The sequence below is a fragment of the Erpetoichthys calabaricus genome, chromosome 1 (assembly GCF_900747795.2).
Source record: "Erpetoichthys calabaricus chromosome 1, fErpCal1.3, whole genome shotgun sequence".
NCBI lineage: Eukaryota > Metazoa > Chordata > Cladistia > Polypteriformes > Polypteridae > Erpetoichthys > Erpetoichthys calabaricus.
In genome coordinates, this window is record NC_041394.2 from 73,656,038 (window position 1) to 73,671,495 (window position 15,458).

At 36.4% G+C, this 15,458-nt stretch overlaps 1 protein-coding gene across 2 annotated transcripts; it reads left to right on the forward strand.

The window, feature by feature from the left end:
• The first annotated feature begins 344 nt into the window (after positions 1 to 344).
• Positions 345 to 13,188, forward strand: fam89b (family with sequence similarity 89 member B). Of its 2 annotated transcripts, none has more exons than XM_028802143.2 (3): positions 345 to 827; positions 2,666 to 3,019; positions 11,250 to 13,188. In XM_028802143.2, exons 2-3 carry the CDS (start codon positions 2,762 to 2,764, stop codon positions 11,511 to 11,513), a joined length of 522 nt encoding a protein of 173 aa, XP_028657976.1. In that variant the 5' UTR covers positions 345 to 827; positions 2,666 to 2,761; the 3' UTR covers positions 11,514 to 13,188. The 2 variants fall into 2 exon arrangements, with proteins under 2 accessions (XP_028657976.1, XP_028657969.1); XM_028802136.2 differs by lacking the exon at positions 345 to 827 and adding an exon at positions 1,096 to 1,328.
• Positions 13,189 to 15,458: the final 2,270 nt, after the last annotated feature.

Here is a 15,458-nt window from a genome sequence, read left to right on the forward strand (position 1 = left end):
AATGTTACTGATCTTGCGCTCAGTCTTTGTCCTTTTGAGATGGGCAGTATGAAATAGTTTGAAAATGTCGCGCAGGGTTATTGATGCTTTGTTTAATATAATCTTTTTATTTTCTTTATTGTGTCGTTTTAATTTGACTTTTGTGAGGAGGACATGTAACAGTTTATAAGGCAGTACTGTAAAGTTACAGCTTTAAGAACAAAAGTAAACAAAAAATACCGAGGTCTTTAGATCCAAACTCCTCAAACAGCACAGAATATGTAAACACTCAAAAACTGGGCCAATACATGCGGATCGATTACGATCTGTAAATATATTTCCCAGTGCCAACTATGAGGACATGTACATAAGGAGAAAACCAAGAGCAAAAATGGTTTTGTAAACGAATTACAATGACCAAAACGGACATGATATACGTAAATGATTTGAATCATCATCTAGAATTATAGACATCCACAAGTGCAGAAAAAATCGCAGGGCAAACAACAAATCTAAACTTTTTTCCCCCGAAACAAAGATGGTCCACAATAGCCTTGTTTCATCCCACGTTGCCCATACCGACTTCGCGACCACCCCTAAGGTGGGGCCTTAAGCTCACCCTCCTCTTTCTTTTCCACTTGATCTTTTCGTTGAAGGGCGAAAGAGGGAGGGTGGTAAGAATAGAAGGACGCGTGGAGAAGAGAAAGGAGAGAGGGCGGTTACTAAACCGTAGAAGCACTATAGAAAGAGAAGACGAGAAAAAAAGTGTGCAGAGGATAAACGGGCCTCAGATGGGCGAACAGTCCGCGAGACATCACGAAGTCCACCGGCACGCAAAGAGGCGCGAGGTAATGCCTGACAAAAAAAATGTCACGTTTATACAAGCGGGACCTATTGAAAACAACGAACAATGGACTGATGTAGAATAACTTCTTGATACGAAGCATAAAGAGAAATCGAGCGGTAGTCTATGCTTTAGTGCGGTCCCGTATATTCTAATTGACTTAGTCACCGTGTCTTTTGTCGCGTACACTCCGGGTGGATGCTCCGTGTCGATGTTGCAGTCCCAAGACTCGTGGCCGTTTGGGCGCGCGTGCGCGCTTGTTTCTTTTTGTGTTATACAGTATGTGGTGGCTGTTCGTGCCCCCGCGCGCGCTCTCGCGGCTTGTTTTCGCTCCGTTGTCTTTGTCCTTCTGAAGTAATCCGTAATGAAGAGTTACACAAAAATGAAGACACACCATTTTAATTAGACTAATTAACGTTAAGTAAAAAATAAGATTAAGGGATTTGTCTGCTTTGTTGTCTACCCATTTGTTTTTCTATAGTCTGCCTCCGACACGAAGAAACAGGTAATGACGTGCGTGTTTTTAATGTTTGGTTTATGTAATGTTGAGAATATTGTATGTACAGTGTACCTTATAAAATAGGAATTAATTCTAAGAGTTATAACAAAAATAATGTAAATGTATCCACATGGAGTTTCGTTTTCAATAACGGCCTGTTATACCAATAAAAAGCAGTAAGGAAGTTTTTGGTATGCCTTAAAACTCTGAAGCATGTGTCCGTAATCCGGTTTGTGAAGTTTCCAGAGGTTTCCAGTATACCCTGCTTGAGCTTGTACAACTGACAAGAAATTTTTAAAAAGCTAGTCTTTAATAGCGCCTTTCCTAATCAACGTTCAAATAATTTTGCACACCGAGTCTTATTTTAATACAATGATCAAGTTAACCGATAAAAGAAATCTCGTGAAAATAAGTAAATAATTTAAAAGCTGCGTTACACTTGGTAAAAAAAATAGAGATACGTCCTGTCAGTTTTTACGTACACCTCTATGGTTTCAGTGATCATACTTCTCATCTTTTTGATTGATAATAACGAACAAATGTACGTTTGTAGGCGTTTTTAATTTATAATGCATCTTATAATACATTGGGGGACTTTTTCCAGCTTATATTGATAAATTAATTGTTATTCCAAAATTAATAAAAAGAAAATCACACACCATGTCAACATTTACAATAAACATGGTATTACCACTTTTAGATTACTAAATTGTTTTCTTTTTCTAGCATTACAGTGTTATGGTTTCAGCACCCTAGTCTCAAATACCACTTTGGATTACTGTGTGTGTGGAGTTTGCATGTTCTCCCTGTGTCTCTGTGCTCAGTTTTCCTCACACATCACCAAACACATGCTGGTTAATTTGTGTGGGTGAGTGCATTACTGGCTCCTGCCTTGCTCACAGTGCTGCAAGGGTGGGCAGTGTCTTTCCATGACTCTAAGTAAGGATGTAATATTATGTTTTTAGTATGACTGCATTTTGTTAAAAGTGAGGTTTGTAAATTATTTAATACTAAAATTATTTAATACTTTGTTTTAAATGACTTCAAAGATTGTTTTCCTTTTTTACAATATGGCATCATGTCCAAGCCAGGTTTCTGTAACATTACTTTAAGTTTTCTGTGCAATTAAAATGCTTTTGTGTCCAACATCTGCATATTATTAATGTATAGAAAGTTATGTTTGCAATAGCTTTTAAGAAATCACTGCTTTTCAGTGTGTACCAGTATAACATGATGAAACAGTTGTGGTTGTTGGCCACAATCATTGTAGTTTGGCACAAATATTGAGCAATGCAGGTCTGCACTAAATCTTCCAGTTATTTACTTAGCAATTTTCTTTCAAGTCTGTAGCTGTTAACAGAAGAAAGAAGACCATTTTTCTTTCCTTCCCGTCCTGTACACATCCAACTCCACACAACTGACAATTTCTCGGATCCAGGATGAATGGGCTGCAGAGCAGCCCACAGGATGAGGCTGTCGGAAGTACTTGCACAATTGAGGGCCTGCCCCCTCTGCCCAAAGGACTGAGTGGCATCCTGAACTCCAGTGGAGGCTCTTGGCGTGACATTGAGAAACTGTACAGCAAAAAAACGCGGATCCAAGATGATCTTAGCAAATCCCGGGTCAACACAGAGAAGCTAATTCAGAATAAGCCTGCCAACCTAGATGCAGCTTTAGCTGTTCTGCGGAAAGAGATGGTAAGAAACAACTGTTTTTTTTTTTAAGTATGTGGCCTCGATTACATTTTTGCAAGAACATAATTAAAGTAAACCAGAGCTTCCCAGCCTCAGCCTTGGGACATCCCTTTGGCTGTTGGTTTATGTACATCACTGTGGATTTTTTAATCACAGGCCTGTTCATGACTTTATTTGAAGATTTTGTTTAATTAAGCAGAATTGACATGATTCATTATTGTAAGATGTGTTTTGTTACCATGGATTTAAACTTTCTTTATTCATATTTATTTAAAACATGTTTTGTGGAAGAGGTTGAGATGCTGAAATACTTCAGTTTTATTGTGAAATAATTGACAGCTTCTTGTGCTTGCAAGCTGTAAGCAGTTACCAACTCATTGCCATTTGCGTCTGTGTCAGCTACTTGTCAAGCAGCTGCCTTAAAATATCTTTATGTTAAGAATGAAATAAAAAATACAACAAGGAGGTGAACACAATTCATTAATTCTTCCGTTGTTTTTTCATATTCCATTGAAACAGTGTAAAACAACACTTTTTTGTATTTCTGAATTAACTCAGAAAATGTAAAAAGTGAAGTGATTAAGTAAGTTAATTGTTCAAGTAAAGTTGAAATCAAAATCTTATTAGGAGAACTGATTGTGTGGAAAGATACTCAGGGTCACAGGATAAAGAGAATCATGATATGATTAAACAATATAGATTAACAATGGCTTATTTCTAGGGATGTTAAGGTCAGGTTTTTTAAGGCCAATTCCAATCACTGATTTCATCTTACTTGATTGTCCGATTCCAATACCAATTCAATTTTTTTTCTTTAACCCTTGAAAAACTTTATACTAACCTCCTGTATAACCAGACACACAGAAGTTTTATGTCCTATATTATTGTGTATTTTTATAAATAAACTATAGACCAAAGGTGTCAAACTGTTCATTTTTATTATACTGTTCAGTGACAGTAAAATAATAAAATAAATAAAATTTCCTTTAAATACATACTTTAACTAATAAAATATATAAAAAAATATTTATCTATAATACATATGGCATAAAAGAAAATAAAATGCTTCTCATAATTACAAAGTTGTAATATTGTTTTTTCTGTTTTGTACCTATCTGAAACAAGGATTACCGTATATACTCACGTTTAAGTTCTCCCACGGATAAGTTGGGGCTTGATTTTACAGTATAATTTCCGGTATTTTATAATGTCAGTCGTATAACTCGAAAGAGGAAAACTCACACTGTTGGTCCAAGAGATTGATATGCTGACACCCAGCTGAGAGAGTAACCACGGAGCACACTGCCTTTTTTTTTCTTCTATGTATTGTGCCTAAGTGATCACACGGTAATACCCAAACTATTCTGAAGTGATGATTGCACTGATTTGTGTTTTTTATATCTCACACAGTCATACACCTTTATTGTAAGAGCATCCTTTATCTACGATGGAGGGTTCAATCAGAAGAAAATTTGAAGGTGGTTTTAAATTAAAAGTCTTTGAAGTGGTGAAAGAAATTGGTAACTGCGCTGCTGCAACAAAATTCAATGTGTCTGAGAAACTGGTGCGAGATTGGAAGAAGCAAGAAGATGTAAAAAAAAACAAAAAACAATTTAAGCGTATTTTTTATATACAGTATATCCTCACACAATCAGTTAAGGCAGCGGTTCCCAAACTGTGGTACGCGTACCACTGGTGGTACGTGGAGCCTTTTCAGGTGGTACGCATCGCGGTCCCTGAAATTTAATTTATCTGTGCAAAACCCTTTATGACAAGCCTGTTGTGAGCAAAAACTAATGAAACTGTTTAAATACAATAATACGTGGATTCCCAAATTTAGTGTGGTGTGAAATTTCGTCATCTGAATAAATAAAACCTATTATTCGAATCAGTATTTAGTTCATTTAACGCTACCATAATTAATTAATTTTTTTGTTAAAAATTCGGGTGGTACGCAATGCAACTCACTTAACCTCAGGTGGTACTTGATGTCCAAAAGTTTGAGAACCCCTGAGTTAAGGGGCAGCACGGTAGCACAGTGGTAGTGCTGCTGCCTTGCAGTAAGGAGACCTGGGTTCGCTTCCCGGGTCCTCCCTGCGTGGAGTTTGCATGTTCTCCCCGTGTCTGCATGGGTTTCCTCTGGGTGCTCCAGTTTCCTCCCACAGTCCAAAGACATGCAGGTTAGGTGCATTGGCGATCCTAAATTGTCCCTAGTGTGTTCTTGGTGTGTGTGTGTGTGTGTGTGTGTGTCCTGCGGTGGGCTGGTGCCCTGCCTGAGATTTGTTCCTGCCTTGTGCCCTGTGTTGGCTGGGATTGGCTCCAGCAGACCCCTGTGACCCTGTGTTAGGATATAGCGGGTTGGAAAATGACTGACTGACAAGCAGTTAATTAATATTGACAATTAAACGCTGCTAAAATGTAAATATTCATGCACTTATACATTTTAATCATTTTCAAATATTAATTGCACTACAGCTTTTTACAGTTAAAATATACATTTACTATATTTTGTGTGTTTTTTTTTCTTCAGCGTATCAACTAGACATTTGTAATTCTTGAGGTGTAAGTAAAATATGGATTACCATTTTAATTATGCAGAACTTGTTTCTTACCAAATATGCTGTATAACACACAGCAACAACTAATGAAAAAGCCTCTTGTTTACTAAGCAGCAATTTCAAATTTGTCTTTTATCTTTTCTTTTTCCAATTAAAAGTGTATGCTGCTGCATTAAACAAGCATGCTGCCCAAACTCGAGCAGTGTCCGTTTTAATGTAAAGGACAAAATAAAAAGGTCAAAATTCCTTAAAGTAGCTTTTCTTGACATTTGTCTAGTTGAACTGGAGGATTTCTCAGATTTTTCAGTTTATTATTCCACTTTCTTTAACGTGGTAAAGTAATATACCAATCACCTTTTGCTCACTGATTAAACAAACCTCCACTCTCTGCTGTTTGTTTACACTGCAGGTAGTTTGCTGCAAAAAAAAAAAAAAAGATGGTGCTAGCTCAACTACCTATCACATAAAGGAGTGCTGCAACTAAATTACTGTAAAGCTTATAAAAGCAGGAGCTGAACATATCTTTTTTTTGTGAACTGCTTTTTTACCAATCATTGATGAAGTCTTTTTTTAGTTAAAATCAGTCAATTTCGATCAGTGGCCGATCAATTGGAGCATCCCAACTACAGTTTTTCTCAGAGAAATATATTCTGATGAATTTTACATGCTAATAGTACCATTTTTTTCATAATGTCAACAAATAAGATCCAGCTAGGCTCAGTAAATTAGCTCATTGTTCCATAGTGATCTTGTACTGGGGACCATGCCAACAGTCTTTTAGTTTCTTGTCCAGTGTCTTCGCATCTATGGTTCATTGTAAGCTGATTTGTTAATGTAGGAATTATGGATATTTGTAACTTACTCCAGTTTAATTATCAAATGATATTTAGAATGATACATTCACATGCATATATTCATAATGGCAAACTTCTAAAATATTCTAGTAGAGTGTTTATTGCACTGTAGGTAAAAGTTTATATGCTTAATATAGAAAAGTGTTTTTGATTGTTAAAAGTTGAATGATAGTAATAATGTTTGACACTACATTGGAATGAGAGTGCAGTTTCATTGCTTCTTTACATTGTCATAAAGATAAAAGTATAGTAGCAAGATGGAGGTTGTGTAAATGTGTACAATCAGACCTTTGTTTAACCTTGATGTTTATAGAGAAGGCTTTTGACATTGTGTTTACAACAGAGACACCCAGGCTTTATCACTACATACAGTATGTATCAGTATTTAATCATTTACATTGCTTTCCTAAATTGTTTGCTGTAGTGTTTTACGTTAGTTGGTGGTGGGGTGCAGTTAACACAAGACAATAGTCATAAAATATAGTGAGCTTGCTTTTACTTTTCAGTAAGATTTAGTAAATGGTCTGAGAATAAGATAAGGGCTATAATCAACAGTCATCATAGTTTTGATGTGTTTAATTAGAACACAACCAGTTGTGTAATTTGTGGTCTGAATGTAAACCTTCAGTATTATGTGTAACTTTTAGTAAATAATTTGTATGTGTGAGGAAAGATGGTAACATATTAATTTTAAAGAAATTATTACTAATTCTTGTCCTCATCTAATTTTAATGTTATGTTTTGCACCCACTGGGCAAATGCTAAAGATGAACTGTAAACTTAAAGTCTACACTTCCAAGATTGCAATAAAAAGCAGTTTGTAGCATAATTATTATTAAAACACTGTCATTATTAAAATTTTATACATACTGTATTTGTAAACAGTTAACACTTTAGTTTAGGTACTGCATTAATGCATCTATTACTCTTTTATTCTTATGTAACAAGACCTTAACAAAAGTTTCTATTGGTCTTCATGACACTTATCATGACACTACATCAGTAGGTGGGTTATTCATCTCTGTGCAGTGTGGCATATTGACATGATGGTAAAATTACTTATTAATAGGAAGAATTCACAGGTCTTGTACTAAGTATGCAATATCAAGATGACTGTGCTTCAGTTAAGCCAATTCAGACCACTCCATAGTGATGTTTTGTTAGTAGGTCACATTGTAGAGATGAATAAACACTTTACTAATGCTTTGTAAGTGTTATGAAGACCCAAGGAAGTGTTTAAGGTCGTGTTATAGGTCAGGTTCAGGAGCTTGCGCTGGTACTGCACCCATCACACAACAAACAAACTCAGGATCTGGGTTGGCAACCCCCCAGGCAGACATGTGGTCCAGTTACCCCCTCCATCTGTCAGCTGCAGCCATGTGTTATGTGGGTGTCCCCTTGGCTTGATCCACCCACTCAGGTCCTCAAAAAAAAAAAAGTGGATCCTGTGAGCTGGATCACCCTTGGGGAATCATGCCTCATGGCCATAGTTCTGTAACTGAATCTCCCTCACAGTGCAGGTGATGTGCCTCAATTATATTGTTATATAATAGTAAATAAATAGTGATTAATTTTTGCAGTGCCTAAACTAAAGTGTTGCCTTTTCATTTAACTTATAATTTCTTTATAAGAATTTGCTAAAGAAAAGGCAAGTTGATATAATATAGAGATTATATATAATTATAAAATTAGAGAAACAGTTGTTGGATATGTACTTAGTAAAAAAACAACTGTGTTGGTCATGATCCAGGTTCAGAAACCAACTACTGTATGTGCTCTTCAACATTACTTCATATTTAGTCATACCAATGTTATTTTTAGTAATATGAAAGAGCTCCTGTAATATCTCTCCACACCTGGAGTAATGGGAAGGGAGCCAACATATCAAAAATGTTACATTTATTTGAAACCTTTAAACACTTGGGAGTCAGTGTCTTCCTCTGCAAAAAGAGCCAGGGTCATCTCCCAGCTACCCATCTCCCAAATACCATACCAAAGCAATCCTTCTACATATATGTGATATTTGGCAGTCAGGAAATGCAAGTTTCTCAATGGGGAATCAGACATAAATGGCTTAAAATTATGTGAATTTCCCATTGGGATTAATGTGTCATTTTGCTTGGCTTTTCTCTACATTGGGATTAATAAAGCTATCTATCTATCTATCTATCTATCTATCTATCTATCTATCTATCTATCTATCTATCTATCTATCTATCTATCTATCTATCTATCTATCTATCTATCTATCTATCTATCTATCTATCTATCTATCTATCTATCTATCTATCTATCTATCTATCTATCTATCTATCTATCTATCTATCTATCTATCTATCTATCTATCTATCTATCTATCTATCTATCTATCTATCTATCTATCTATCTATCTATCTATCTATCTATCTATCTATCTATCTATCTATCTATCTATCTATCTATCTATCTATCTATCTATCTATCTATCTATCTATCTATCTATCTATCTATCTATCTATCTATCTATCTATCTATCTATCTATCTATCTATCTATCTATCTATCTATCTATCTATCTATCTATCTATCTATCTATCTATCTATCTATCTATCTATCTATCTATCTATCTATCTATCTATCTATCTATCTATCTATCTATCTATCTATCTATCTATCTATCTATCTATCTATCTATCTATCTATCTATCTATCTATCTATCTATCAAGTGGCAGCTCCCAGTGGGACAATTCCAACAAAACACTGCTATCTAACTTATCTGAATTACCCCCTAACATTGACCTCTCATCTCATCCTATAATATAAGATAAAAATAACTTAATTATACTTATATTTGTAGTGATGTACATATTACTTTTTTAGCTTGATTTTTATATTCACTCAAAAATGTAAGTAATCCTTAATTGCTTTTTGTGTTGACCAAATATCAAATCATCGGTGTCCTCATCTTTCACGAACACCACCAATCAGAGATTCATGTGAGAGTAACAATTTAGCTTTTGATTTTAATACAATTGCAAACTTTTCTGAACAAGTTTTCACTTTGTCATTATTGGTTATTGACTGTAGATTGCCTAAAATACCAAATATATCCATTCAAAATTAAATCTACAACACAGTAAAGTGCTCAGAATGTTAAGGAATCGGAATACTTTCTGAATTTACTGTATATAACAATTTTATAATTTATAAGTCTTCCTAGTGAGTTTGAAAGATAGATTGAGGAGGCGGCATTGCTTCATAAGCCAAACATTACTTTGAGAAATACTCTTTACATTCATCACAGTTAGATAGTTAAAGATAGAGAGATGGTACTGGTAAGCCCTTGCAATTCACAGGTTAATGATTTTCGGATCCACATACTCATGGGTTTGTCATCATTAATTACATAGAAATTATTTTGTGAGTTTTGAGACCTATTGTGGAAAACCACAGACAATCCTGTAGCCCCGCTACTTAAATGGACTGCAAATCCCAACAATCCGAGAGTACTGCATCATTGGGCAGCTTTGGTGATTGCTTCAGGGGCTGCTGGGTGAAAGATGAGGGCACTGATTTTAAAAGTGAGCTGTAACAAGTTGGCAGGATGGCAACTGGCAGTGTCTTTTTGTTTCAATGCTTTACTGCACAGTCAAATTACAATTTCACCTCTCAGATTATAGATTTCTCTTGATTTATGTTCTTGCCCTGTGCCCTCTTGTTTGTGTTATTTCATGTGGTTTGGAAAGCGTCTTTGACTAGGAGCATTCCCAACTTCTACAAATCTTCACATACATGCGCTTCTTAGTAGGGCAAAACCTTGCAGCTTTAGCTTTCAGGAGGCTGGCCACCGGGGATCTAATTTCATAACTGCACCACCATCATCTGCATCTGCGAAACTGGATGGTGTCGTGTTTATCGTTTTGTGCTTTGTGTTTTGTTGGATTTCTTTTGTATGTTTAATACGAATAATTTTTGTTGTTTCCTATCATAAATATTTACAAACATTTATTATAATAAGTTACATTTTGTAAAAAGTTACCGTTTACTAAAGAACTGCTAAACTATACACTCATCATTGTCTCAAAGCCCAGTCTCACACACGTGATTTGCTTGCCCTGTGGTTATTCTGTCTCGTGTTTGTTGCAACCTTTTGCATCTTATTTAGTGCAGTAAACCTACACTATACAGTAATCATGGGTCCAAAACGTGTCCATGGATTTTTGAATTCGTAGTGGTCCTGTGACTCTAACCCTTGGAAATCACAAAGAATTTCTGTATTTTTCTCAAAGGGGAATTCACTTGCTTCAGTAGCGATGTGGAACATAGAGGAAAGCAGTTGCAGTTTTCCACCAAAGGCTTCAACAACACTATTTTTGAAATATATGTTTTCAGTTAATAATCACACATTTTTTAAGTTTGTGATGAGTAAACAGCACTGTGTTTATTCTTTGCATGATAGGTTTCATAGAGTTTTCTTTATTCTTCATGTGGTCATTGCCTGTGTGTTCATTTCCACTGCATTCAAAAGACATGCCAGGACCATTCTGTCTTGCGCCCAAAGCTTCTCAATGTAAACTTGTGATGGACAAAGTGGATTCAATAGGAGGATGGGTGGAAATTTTGCATTTTCTTTTCTCTCGCCCAGATTAGAACTACTATGGACATTGATGCAAATGATCTTTAGCAGGACTTTCCAGGAAAATGTATTTTCTGTCAGATTTTCAGCCATGATGAATAGTTGAGCAGATGAAGTAATAAGAGTAGTGCCATTGTGTTAAACTGGAAACCACCTTGCAGTTTCTTTGTTATATTTTAACACATTGCTCTCTTTCATTTTTAAGGTGGGTCTTAGACAGCTGGACATGTCTCTGCTGTGTCAGCTGTGGTCACTTTATGAGTCAATTCAGGAATACAAGGGAGCATTCCAAGACATGTCTTCATCTCTGATGTCTGAGGGTTCCTTTACAACAGAGAACGGCTTCTCAGAGGAGGAAGAGGATGATGAAGATTTTGAACCTCCATCGGGAACCTCCCTAAGCCTACCTAAGCCCACCCACAATTCTCGAGACCAGTGGATCCAGGACTCTTTTCATATTCCACTTTAAGCCTCAGTATATTCATACTAACTGAATGAGGCCAGAAGGACTGCAGATATTTAAATAGGTGCTTTGCCATCCATATCAAAAGAATGTAAAATTCAGGATCTGTCATTCTGAAATGTTTGTTTTTATTATACATGGAAAAACTACTTTTTGAAGTACTTTCCTTGACTGCCACATTAAGGCTGTACAGCAGAATTAAGACCAAATGCCTTATCGTGTTTTCTTAGACTTGGCAGGAGAACTTGACATGCAGTTTAGACTGACCTCTGCTTAAAGTTATACTTAGGATTTTAAGTGCTGATTTTTCAATCTTAAATGTTAAGAAATAATTAGAAGTATTTGCACAGCTACATTTTCTCACCAGTGTAGTATTATACAGACTTACGAATGTCACTTTGTTTCCTGTAGTAGCCTTGTTTTATTGGTTAGTACTAGAGAGTCAACAACAGACATCAACAGTTGTGGAATATCCATTTCCTAAGAGATTGCTAGAATGCTGCATACGACATGGTGCTGAGTTTATCATGCTTCCTTGCTCACATATGAACAAAAGTCCTTGGCAAAGACAGCTCAGGGACAAACCTAACAGTATATAAACCAGCAGATGCATGACCACATTATTGGCAAATCCTTGATGTTATTCATTTGCACTTGCTTTGTTTCTGTAATATTTTATTAAACTTGCATTGTATTATTTATAAGCAAGCCAAATAGCACTTTTTATATTTTATAGTTTTTCAGGGGGACAAGATAACACGTCAGTATACAGTTATATGTTTGTCTTTGAAAGGATGAAGTTTTCTCCAAAGAGTGAATTCTCCTATGAAAATTCAGGATTTCATCTAAGTGTAATTTTTTTGCTACCTGTTTAGAAAACGAGATTAAGAGTCTAGTTGTCACACAGACATTGCAATGAGACTAAAGTGGATCAAGAATGCAGTCACAATATTTGTTGACTTTGCTGAAGTTTTTTTTATATCTTCAATTAGCACCCGTGATTTGTATCTGTTACCAGCTTAATTAGAGGTGCTAAAGAGATAATGCTTACAACCAAATAGCCTGATTATTATCAGCCATACACAAAAGTTAATTTAGCTAGCACTTAAAATGGCATTTTGAATCGGTGTTTTATTTTAAGTGCCTTTTGAAATACTAAGAATTTCACTTTTTCCTTGTTGTAAGTTATGAAGACGACTTTTTTTCAAGGTCTTCTGCAGTATTTTTGTTAGGTATACCTCTTTTCAAACTTCAAACTTGATAACCCTAGTAATGTTTATTCTGAACAAATTATTTCCATGTGGCTTGGTGGAGAAGCATACATAACACTGCTGCTTAGCTAGCACCTTGTTTTTGAGCTGACATGCCTACTTTGTGGAGTTTGCATATTTCATCTTGTTTGCATGAGAGCTTGGAGCGCTTCTGTTTCTCCCACAGCTAATAACATGCGTCGTGTCATTTGGAGAGTTTCAGTTTCGCCGCTGTGACTATGGCTGTGTCACTTTCTGTGTGTGTGTGTGTTTCCCATCTTTGAGAACAGTTTTACTCTGCATGTCCTGAAAAGTTCTAGATATGTGTTCCAAAATATATTTGTGTTTCTTTGTACATTTTCAGGTAATTTAATCATCTTTGATTAATATGCATGTGCACAATTTGAAAATAAAAGTTACAAGTAAACCAATCAGTCGTTTGGCCTGTGAATTTTCATGGTATAATGATTTTTGTTTTTTGTCAGTAATTCTACAAATGTGGGATTTCTTCAAGGGGGTTATAATTACATGGGAAAAGAAACTCTCATATTTGCATTTATTACACACATTTTGAACTCAAATTATAACATTTTTTTTGAATATATCTTTTATCAAATGAAATTCAAGTTCTTTTGTGACACTGTATTTAGTCACTATGAAATGGATTGTAAATCAAACCAAACACAACGTTAGTTATTCTGTTGCATTAGCACTTTTCTTGTGCATATGTTACAAGACATTGAAAATGATATAAGTAAGGCCATATTAGACAGAATTTTATTTGTTCCCAGAGGGAAATTTGGTCTGACTAGTCAGTACAGCAAACTAATGCCTTAAAGCAACAGAAATTTAGTAAGGATCTGAATAAACAGAGAAACTGACAGAGATGGGAGTAGATTCATACCTAGTGGCATGGATCATGAACTATCTTACAAACAGACCTCAGTGTGTACGTCTTGGGAAATGTAGGTCTGACATTGTGGTCAGCAACACAGGAGCGCTGCAGGGGACTGTACTTTCTCTGGTCCTGTTCAGGTTATATACATTGGACTTCCAATATAACTTGGAGTCCTGCCACGTGCAAAAGTTCGCTGACGACACTGCTATCGTGGGCTGTATCAGGAGTGGGCAGGAGAAGGAGTAAAGGAACCTCATCAAGGACTTTGTTAAATGGTGCGACTCAAACTACCTGAACACCAGCAAAACCAAAGAGCTGGTGGTGGATTTTAGGAGGCCCAGGCCCCTCCTGGACCCTGTGATCATCAGAGGTGACTGTGTGCAGAGGGTGCAGACCTATAAATACCTGGGAGTGCAGCTGGATGTTAAACTGGAGTGGACTGCCAATACTGATTCTCTGTGCAAGAGAGGACAGAGCTGGCTATACTTCCTTAGAAGACTGGCGTCCTTCAACATCTGCAATAAGATGCTGCAGATGTTCTATCAGACGGTTGTGGCAAGCGCCCTCTTCTACGCGGTGGTGTGCTGGTGAGGCAGCATAAAGAAGAAGGACGCCTCACACCTGGATAAACTGGTGAGGAAGGCAGGCTCTATTGTAGGCATGGAGCTGGACAGTTTGACATCCGTGGCAGAGCGATGGGTGCTGAGCAGGCTCCTATCAATTATGGAGAATCCACTGCATCCACTAAACAGTATCATCTCCAGACAGAGGAGCAGCTTCAGCGACAGACTGCTCCACTGACAGACTGAGGAGATCGTTCCTCTCCCACACTATGCGACTCTTCAGTTCCACCCGGGAGGGTAAACGTTAACATTATTCAAAGTTATTGTCTGTTTTTACCTACATTTTTATTACTCTTTAATTTAATATTGTTTTTTTGTATCAGTATGTTGCTGCTGGAGTATGTGAATTTCCCCTTGGGGATTAATAAAGTATCTATCTATCTATCTATCTATCTATCTATCTATCTATCTATCTATCTATCTATCTATCTATCTATCTATCTATCTATCTATCTATCTATCTATCGAATAGTTGTATATCAACTCTACCTCTGTATGTGTAGTTAGTTGTCTCAAGCTCTTGTGAACCTATATTGGTCCAGATGTAATAGATCACAGTTCTTTAAGGCCAGAAAAAAAGCGCAACTTGCTTGTCTATGTTGGCAGGCTGGTTATTCAGAAAAGAAGCAAGTCAATAGCCAGTTTAATGCAGAACATTGGAACTGAACGGAGGAGCTGTGTAGAGAAAAGGTTGGGGAAATACAGTCCAGATGGCGATCACAACAACAATATTTGTTTATATAGCACATTTTCATACAAATGATGTAGCTCAAAGCGCTTTACAGGATGAAGAAAGAGAAAAAAGACGAAATATAAAAAATAAAATTAGGCAATACTAATTAACATAGAGTAAAAGTAAGGTCCAATGGCCAGGAAGGACAGAAAAAAAACAAAAAAACTCAAAACAGCTGGAGCAAAAAAATCTGTAGGGGTTCCAGGCCACGAGACCACTCAGCCCCCTCTAGGCATTCTACCTAACATAAATGACCTCAATCAGTCCTCATGGATCACTGAATAAGAAACAAATACATGTATACCAAAATCTTCAAAACATAACACTCTCAAACCTGCTTAATCAATGGCTCTTCTCTTTACATTCTGAAATGAATATTCAAGGTGGGGGAATAGTGCTGCTGTCATTTCTGTTAAATGCTTCCAAAAGAAGGTGATCTTTTTGTTT